Raw genomic sequence first — 10,156 nt, 5'->3', positions numbered from 1 at the left:
TTGTTGTTTTATTTCTAGGTCGTTTGTAGGGTTGCCAGATCGCCAAATCAAATAGCCGGACAAACAGGTAATTTGGCCGGACATTTTGGTAAAAAGGCCAGGCACCCTAGATTATTGAGAATTGTGTGTCTCAGTATTAATAGAAGCAACAAAATAATTGCACGTAAAGGTATTACCATAAATCTTGTTAAATTTTAATGAAATATAAATAAAATCGAATGCCAAATCAGTCTAAATATCTTATTGTATTCTAATGAAATACAATATCACCAATAAGTCATATTTACCTGCTACCCAAAGCAAAACATAATAACAATCCAAATAAAACTTCTTCTCTTTAAGCTAAATAATTTTGGATGAACAGAAACCTGCTTTAAGAGCTCTACAACAAATATTTTAGCTACAGTGTCAACTTGTAATCTGTTGTGTTCTTTTGACCATTGCTGATCTATCAAGGAAACACTTTTTCAACGTGTGCGTTATGTCGTGAGATCGCAAAGTAATGCTGACAAGGAATTTTGCAAAGCAATCCTGACTACTCGTTTTTGTTCAGGAAACTTTTAAGGTTTTGCAGTTGATAAAAACATTTACTATCGGGTGGGATTGCCAGCTGCCGAAGAGACCGAGGGTCGACTCGCCTGCGCTCGACCATGCTCGGCGCTCGTTCGTTTGCGAACTATAAAATGCCGGACAAGCGGGACATCGTTTGTTTTGGTTGGGCATGCAATCGATAAGTCTAATTATGTCCGGCTTTATCCGGACGCTTGGTAACGCAATATTGATGCATCTTTAGCTAATTCGAATGCAAAAGAGACGCACATTTTTTGACCATTAATAAGGTTACCTGGAACGGAATAGAAACAATTTTTCTACGACCAAATGATCGAGTAGTATTTTGTATATCTAAAGATGCCTCAATTTCACGGTGTCTGTCCCAAGTATACAGTTAGTTGAACCGTCCTGGGTCCTTGAAACATTACTTTACACTTGGTCCTTTTGTTTTTTTTATGATGTTTTTTTTTACTATACCTTACACAATCTCTTTCTACCTTGTGACTTGGACCTTTTTTCTTTACTAGGCAATGGGTTTTTTTGGTTTTGGCGTCTCTTAAACTTTTTTGGTACACTGATTTGAGAATCAGTAATTGCTATTTTCTTTTTTGTTATTATTTTATAAAGAATATGGGCATTTACCATTTCTGTACTAAATTATAGCTCAATAGCAATTTTCCTATGCCCCTTCAACCTCCTTCTCAAAAGTGTTGTAACTTGCCATTTGATCAGACAGATTTATAGAAGATTTGTCTTTGTTATAGTCGACCATGGCTTAAGGCTTTACAACCATTTCTGGTCGTCTATCAATGCTTATTCTCGCATCAGCATACTTTGTAGAAAGCACCATTATCCTTCCATTTTAGTATTGTTATTACTTTTTCGTTTCCTTTGCTAGTAATTTCATTTCTTTAGCTTCTTTTGAACAATGTCTATGAGAAGACCTATTTTTTCGCAATGTTCCCAATAAAAGTATTTGGTTTCTTTGTACCTTTCCGGTTACTTCAAACTTGTATAAAACACACAAAAAACATCATATTTTGCACTTTTTATTCGAAATAAATTTTTTCATTATTTTTCTTTGGATGCTCACCCCATGGAGTGTAAAAACACAAAAAAAATTTGGGCCCTGAGGAAAGTTTTTCAGTTTTGGTTGGGACTCGACGTGTTAAGATACTAAAATTTGCTAAAAAAATAAACACGGAAAATTATAAATAATCAAAATTATCTGTGGGGTTGGAAAAATGTTGTTCATTATCGAAGATTTAACTTTCAGATTTTATTAAAATACATTTTTCTAAATTTACATAGAATATATTGCTATATTGAATTTGTTCTTGAAAACATGTACTACGTTTTATAACTGCCTTGAATGTTGATTGCAAACTGGTTTCTCACTCATTATTAATTTTATAATTATATGGTGTCTCAAAGATAACGTTGTTTCCAATGTTCGCTTTGTTTATTAAATAATCAAACAAAAAGAACGTCTTGAAGTATACCCCATCGTATTCTTTGGTTTCAAACCAACGTTCAGCCAGTTCTTCGAGGCCTCGGTAAAACCATTATTTGGGCTTATTCTGCTTCACTTTTGAGGTATGTGGTTTAGCCTTGTCATATTGTAAGAGAAGCCGCTATCGCTTAACTAAACCTGGATATTTCTTTGACAACACCTCACAAATTCGCTTCAGCTATCTATTAGACACACAACAATTAGACTCCATTCGAATCGAATCCTCTTAGTGATGGGTTGTGGTAATTGCTAAATGACGATGTATGGTATAAGGTGTATAAGAAGGTGTAAGGGAATCCGGTAATCGGTGAGTGCTGGTACTAGTTTAGTTTTCTACTACTTCCCTTGTAACATCGATATTCCACTCAGGTGGATTTGTTAACCATATATTAAGTTATACAATATGTCCCTTATTTTATGCTCCATTAACGTATCGTCTCGGATTACTTAATTTTTGTCTTATGACTGTTGAAGAATTGTTAGTTACTATTATATTCGTCAAGATTTATTGTAAGCTCACCGTCCCTTGATGGGAATCAACGTCTTACTTAAGCGAATCCATATGTCCCGTAGAAACTTGAAGTTCCATTAACTTACCAAATTAGTCACCTTTATTTTTGTATTGATGTGACTCTAACGACCATAGCTTTTGTATACAGTAGAATTAGTATTTAAAAGAGCATATACACGAATAGTGTGTTCGTAATAGTCCTGACATCCAACGACTACATTAGTCAGATTATTGAAACCACTTTATTTATTTTTATTCAAACTTTTGTTTCTTATAATGTCTCAAAAATACACAAATTTCATATTAATCGCTTTTCATACTATTTATTTTGAAAATCTATGCGTCGTTAATAAACATAGAGAGAATGATAAAAAAATGGGCGTAGGAATTGTCACATGTCAAAACTAACATTACTTAAGAGACACCTGTAACATACGCGTTTATAAAAGTATAAAGTAAATCTAGTACATATATTTAACTGCTAGCATTTATATACAAACTTCAACTTATCTTATAAAACTTAGACGTAGACTGATAAAAAAGCGAATTCCAGATACAAAGAGCAGACGTTCATTTTGTAAGTCTCGTTTAAGGCTGACTATTATAATTGACGCATACTGAGCATCTGTAACCAAATTTTTATTCTTAAACCCTCACTTTTTTCCAAGGTTACCTATCTACAGAAACAAGTGTATTTAGGCAATCAACTACCCTTCGGGCAAACTCCAATGGGTGTGTTATAATGTACAGTCTTCAGGTATACTTTATTGAATAAAAAAATTTGGGTATTGAACAATATTCTGAGGACTGGGTATTGACATAAGAATTAACGGTTTAGTCTTCTACTGGGTGGTCTTTTGTACCTGTTTGAATTTTTAAATCAAAGTCGTTACCAGAAAAGTTAAAATAATGAGAACCCAACTGTTAATATAATGAAATTCGACCCGAAACTAAAATCTGAAATCATTTTCTAGATCATTACTGGCATATACGAGGATATATTGAAAAATTCTTAGCCTACTATAGAACCAAACAAAATTTCAAGGTCAAAATATTTTATTACTCAACATATTCTCCTCTTAATTAGATACATTTATTACAACGAACCTGCAACGTCTCTAGACCTTTAAAAAATTGTTTCTTCTTGCACTGCAAACCAGACCTCCACAGCTTTTATTACCTCCTCGTTGGAAGAAAATTTACCACCTTTCAAACTTTTTTTCAGTTGAGGAAAGAGATGATAGTCGGACGGAGCCAAATCTGTTGAATAAGGGGGTTGTTCTAGTAATTCAAACCATAAATTACGAATTTTTGGCAACATGAGATTTGTGTGCAGGGACGTTGTCCTGCAAAAACCAAACACCTTTGGATAGCTTTCCGCGTCTTTTCTCTTCAATTTTTTCCCGTAGAGTGGTCAGTAATGTTGAATAGTAATCTCCAGTTATTGTTCTACGCTTATCCAAAAAATCAATAATTATTACTCCATGGCAATTCCAAAAAACTGTAGCAAAAACTTTTCCAGCAGATTTTTGGACACGAAACTTCTTAGGTCTTGAAGAACCAGAGTGTCGCCATTCCATCAATTGTTGCTTTGCTGGATCGTAGAAATGTATCCAAGTAACAATTCGGTCTGATAAAATCATGTCATGAACTGCATCGATGTTTTCGGGGACTGACATAGAAACTGGCCTTCCCGATCGGCCATCATCTTCAATGGAAAATTTACCTCTTTTTAAGGTTGCAGTCCAATTTTTCACGGTCGCATACGAAGGACATTGATCACCAAGGGTATTAAGCATATCTTCTTAAATCTGCTTACCCCTTAACCCTTTTAAATACATGTACTATTTGAAGGCTCGATACTCCAATTTTTCGATTTTCACAATTTCGGTGGACATCTGTTTTCTTTTAATTTATTGCGTAACTCTGGTTCACTTTTTTGACGTCAAACTTTACACTTACACTTCTAATAAGTTATTGTTCGTTCCTATGGTAATTTTTTTTATACATCCTCGTATATTTTGTAATTTCAACAATAATCCATTTGATCAATTGATAAAATAACATTAGAGGTGATGAAAATAGGAATTAGATTATCCATTTCATATTTTCTTCTTCATTTTTATTCAATGACGAAAGTGAAGTTTACTAAATTAATATATTATGGTGAACTGATTATGCCATTGCACCATTGCCTTTTTATTATCGAACTTTCTATTTCTTTTTTAAATTCTTAAAACTCTAACTTAAATACTTCACTAAGACTTTAACTGAGTATAAACTATAAACATCAGTTTTTAATATTAATACAATTCGCTTTAAATACTGATTTAAAACAGAAACAACTATTCCATTCTATTGAAGAATTCGCCAAAACAGCAAGACCTTTTTAAACCGAACCCCTTCTAATTTGAACACTTCTGTAATACGAAGACCCCACCGCTCGCCTTTTCATTGTCACGCCAGTTACTTACCGAATGCCGAGTAGGTATCATATGCATTTTTCATTTGTGTTTTTACATCAAAGCTTCAAAGAAAAGGAAACACGTTACCCCGACTTTTTTTTGAGAAATGCAAAAATTTACCATTTTTGATATTAAGAAGGAAAAACAAATACCATCTTATGTTGTGAGAACTAAAAAGAGTTCAGGTGCTCGAAAGACATAAAAAAACCCGAAGATGCATTGTTTGCATGGTTTATAAAACAGCGATGAAAAAACGCTATTTTATCAGGCGATATTTGGATGGAGAAGGCGAAATACTTTCATGAATGGCTTGAGCGTAGAAAATTTTCTGCCAGTAAAAGTTGGTTGGAAAATTTAAAAAGACCACGAGCAAGAACTTGTCAAACAACGTAGTCGTCGTAAAACCATTGTAGGACAAATTGGATGGATATTATCAAGGAGAAAGATTTATCCGCCGAGCAAATTATACCAGACAAAACGCTGTCATCTGACTTGAAAGTTATAGCCCCAGGTTCTAAAATTTCCAAAAAAAAGAATATCTTTCATGCTTTGTGCGAATGCCGCTGGGACGCACAAACTGGCTTTGGTCATTGGCGAAGCACAGAAGCTATGTGCCTTTGTATAGAGACCTATATTTCTAGAGTGGCTTAAAGGATATTTTATTACTGAAGTAAAAAAAAATCTTATCTAAGAAGAACCTACCGCTGAAAGCGCTCTTGCTTCTGGATAATGTGCCGGATTAAGCCATGCAATCATTTGATGAAAATGTTTTATACATGCCTTCTAACTGCAAAACACTCATCCAGCCATTGGACCAAAACGTTATTCAAAACACAAGAAAAAACTTTTGCAAAACCCGAATTGTAATCTTAAAGAAGACTACTATGAAAGAAGCTGTTTTTTCATTGGATGAAAGTTGGCCACAGTTGAAACCGAACATTATAAAAAAATCTGTGGCCAATGAACACCGAAGAATATAAAGACGATGATTTTTTTTATAAAGGCTTGTCTGAGGCTGAAATTAATGGCTTCTCACTTAAAAATGAGGACCTAAATGAAATTGAACCTCTTACCGATGGTGAAATAATAAGACAAGTAACACAAGACTGTGAAGTGGGAAAGTGAAGAGTCCTCCCGTTGAACCATTAGCAAGCATTTCCAATTCAAGCGCGATGCCTGCCTTAAATACATGTCTTGCATGGGCTGACCAAGTGGATATATCTTCGTCAGAAAAATTTTTTGACGTAAATTACGAGACGAAGTTTTTTTATCTGTCACTAAATACCTCCAGACAAAACTAAAATATTGAATTTCTTTAAAAAAGTTTTATGAATATATACATTCAAAATTTCACTATACTGTTTCTGTTTTATAAAATATACCTTATAGATTCTCTGTGCTATAATCAAAACACTCCACGAATCCGATCGGGGGTAAATTTTCGGAGTTCGGATTAAAGAGATCCTGCAAACAATCTAGCACTTGAATAACCAGATTTCTCTCCAATTAATAAAACCACCCCCCCTTGGACAAACCCTATTCCTACCATTAACGTAAACATGAGCTCTTTAAAAAAAACAGAAATATAATAAAATAGCAATAATTACGGACTCTATGAGCTCCATCTACACCATTCAACAACTTCTTCCCAAATATCCACTAGGTCTTCTAATTAAAACTCAATTACACCTTATCCACCAATCTAAGGCAGACGAATCAATTAGTTGAGTCTTATCACACACCAGCATTCTAGGAAGCAGTTTTCAAAGTCGTTCAGATCAAATAAAAATCGATCGCTTGAAGCTAGGGCACACCAAAATGGGACACTTTATATATATATATATATATATATATATATATATATATATATATATATATATATATATATATATTTAATCCAGAAAATCCATTTGAAACTTGTAATGAGAAACGTTAAACATTTATTATCCAACACTCAAAAGTATAAAAACGAAAGACTGTTACTCAACAACTTTCCAAACAAAATAGTCTCCCTACCAAACGAAAATGGTGATATTGCAAATATTAAGTATCTAAAAGAGTCTTAATTGTATCACAAACTGTAAACCGCCGCTTGACATGATGCAATACAATGCAAGACGAATATTTCTTGATCAAAAGCATGCGCAGATGAAGTTCATCTGATTGTTACATGCAAGATCTTGACATTATCGGTTTTGTGCCGTTTTTATTGCGTGCAAATAGCAATCTAGTTACTTTTGGCATAACAGATTAGCTTACTTTCGTTAAACTTAGCTTCGTTATTTTCATTGTTAAACTATGTACAAAATATCAGTAAAAATTTGTTTACTCTTACTGTTTACAGACTTGCATGCAATTTCTGGCACGTTGTATTGAATTATGTCAAGCGGCCTTTATAACCTTTGCTGTTGATGCGAGAATGAATATATATATATATATATATATATATATATATATATATTCGATAAAAACAACATTTCAACATTTTCCAACCAACCGTTCCTATCTTATTTGTTCATACGTTCTTAATCGAGGTAACTTGATAAGGCAATTAATATTATTATTTGTTGTAGTTATTGTAATTAAATGAAAAAAATGGCAAGAGGTAAAATAATTGATGAAAAAATTAGGTGAATCATTAGAAAACTATAAATTAAAGAGAATTTATATTCTAATAGTGGAAAAGTCTCAAAGTACAGTGTTGAAAATGTATTAAAAAAAGCATTTAAGTCCATAATGCTTTAAAGCGAATAATAAAATAGACTTGCTAATTATGCCCAGTTGATTGTACTAAGGAGTGATGCTGTAAGAAGACGTGTTCCAAGATTATCTACTACAAAGAAATTAAGAAATTTAAATGTACAAGGTGACATATTTCAAATACCATTTTTTTGTCACGGTATAGGTGATTTTGAAATGAGACACATTTAATTCAAATTGTCTGAAAGGAAAAATTGAATTTCTGGCATTAGTTATGCTGTTGGGCTTAGGCCAAAGGTGTTGAGCCGTTATAGTTTATGGATGGAATTCTTAATACCGATAATTATTCAATCATTGTTAACGAAGGTTTGTTACTATCAATGAAAGAAACTTTGTCCTCGAGGGAGGATTTTATATGATGAGTTCGCGTGTCATACGTCAAAAAAGCAGTAAAATGGATATTAATATTACCCACAGAGACTCTTATGACAAAATAAAAAATCATTAGGAAAATTGGAAATCTGGTTTCGAGAAATATGGTACAATATTGTCATGACCGCTTTTAAAATTAATTTTAGTTGTCTATGTATTTATAATTAATCACAGATTTTGATGAAAAATAAAAATAAAGATTTCTTCTACTTCTACAATGTTTCTCTTCAGATGTGTCCAAAATGAAACGGGACGGGGCTTGTATTTAGCTCATTCCAGGCATATTAAAACCCACTGATTGCTATCACACAAGTTCGTAGTCTCATTACGTTTTATAAAAACTTTTATGTATATTTCGCCCAAAAATATAATAACATTTGCTTCTTTCTGAACTAAATTTTTCATAATATTCATTGACTATACATTTTTTAGGTTTAGTTCATTACAATATAGCGACCGTCATGGTACATAAATTTTGTTTTTTATTTTCAGTGTGAAGATTTTAAAACACAAGCAGATAGTGACACTAATAAAGTAGGCCTTGTCAATACATATATTACTCCATGTGATGTCATGCAAAATTCAGACATAGTTTTCAATTGCGTTAGTGATCCGTACAATGCCAAAGAGGTAAGTAATTAAAAATTCAGACATATATTATTTAAAAATAAATTTTTAGTTCCTTATGATGAATGGTAGATAATCTAATTTGCGATCGTTTAGAATATTCACTCTTTGTTTGGAGTATTTCTACAACGATCTTGTTATATGTGATAGAATCCGCTATTATTATATCAATATGCAGTGACTAGCCATTGTTGGCGCTAACATCCATCAATTCTTGAAAAATTTCTAATTTATTTGAATTGTTTTTCGACGGTGGGGTGAATTTATACACAATGTTCAACAACTCTTACACTAGAAACAAATAACTATGCACTGAACACTACACTACTCGCTATTTATAATAATTATCCACTCACTTATATAATTTATTTAAATTCACTGGTTACTTCAGCCTGTCAACTATGACATTCATTTATTTACTGACTTCCTCGATGTTAAACAAGCGACTGTTTATACAAAAAATTTCTGGATAATTCGATTCTAGAAACCAAACAGATCAATAGAAAGGCCTTCTTAGAAATAAATAAAAACAAAACAAACAAATAACAATAATCATTTCCACGAAGTTTGTAATCGGTGTGGTGTGTCTACCGAATTTTCCATTCTATTGAAATAATCAAAGAGGACCAGTTTCACAGTTCCTGTTGTGGACGATTTGGTAACATTGATTTCTCGGCATCCAGTGCCTCATTAAAATCAGATCGCCATCAATAAAATACATAATATCTTTCGAGTATTCACATATCAAATAGAAACATCTAGAATTTCAGCAAATACTTTTAAAATAAATTGCATATATTTAGACAAAAATGTTAATGCTTATTTTTCAAAAAATTGACAGTAACAAACTTTTATTTGATAACCTTGCGATATTATAAACTCTTGTCCCATTTTTCAAATGATCAATAGCTAGATTTTTGAATGGGAGAAAGTTCTATTATAGATAATCTAAATTTAGACATTTATTCAAATAAATTTTCAATATTTTGGTTATGTGAAATATTTATAAGATTATTTTCAATGCATCTACTTTGTGAAAAACAGAAATTTTTCCCAATATCCCAATAAGCCTTCTGCTACGCTAATGCTTTTAGTGGCCTGAATTTGTATAACTACATATTATGATAATGAGCACACTATTCACTACCACCACTACACTAAAACTCATAATTATACTGTCTTACTTGCGTTTCTATAAACAAGTTATCGTCTTCAGAGACTAAAGGTAAACTATTTACCTTAGTTACTGATAATAATATATTTGTCATCTTTGTTGACTATTAATCTTATTAATGTATACGTTATCTGATGTGGCTGTAAAATAAGAGTTACAATATCACATAAAAATAAAAAAAA

At 32.4% G+C, this 10,156-nt stretch overlaps 1 protein-coding gene across 2 annotated transcripts in view; it reads left to right on the top strand.

Moving 5' to 3' along the window:
- Positions 1-10,156, top strand: part of LOC130447065 (cytokine-like nuclear factor N-PAC) — a 114,957-nt gene that overhangs the window by 82,492 nt on the left and 22,309 nt on the right. For both annotated transcript variants that reach the window (XM_056783690.1, XM_056783689.1), the window contains one exon: positions 8,666-8,803. In XM_056783690.1, the coding sequence (XP_056639668.1) occupies positions 8,666-8,803 (138 nt within the window). The remainder of the gene's footprint in view (positions 1-8,665; positions 8,804-10,156) is intronic.

The sequence above is a fragment of the Diorhabda sublineata genome, chromosome 7 (genome assembly GCF_026230105.1).
Source record: "Diorhabda sublineata isolate icDioSubl1.1 chromosome 7, icDioSubl1.1, whole genome shotgun sequence".
NCBI lineage: Eukaryota > Metazoa > Arthropoda > Insecta > Coleoptera > Chrysomelidae > Diorhabda > Diorhabda sublineata.
Note: the sequence above shows the minus strand (reverse complement) of the source record. Positions and strands in the feature narration are given on the sequence as shown.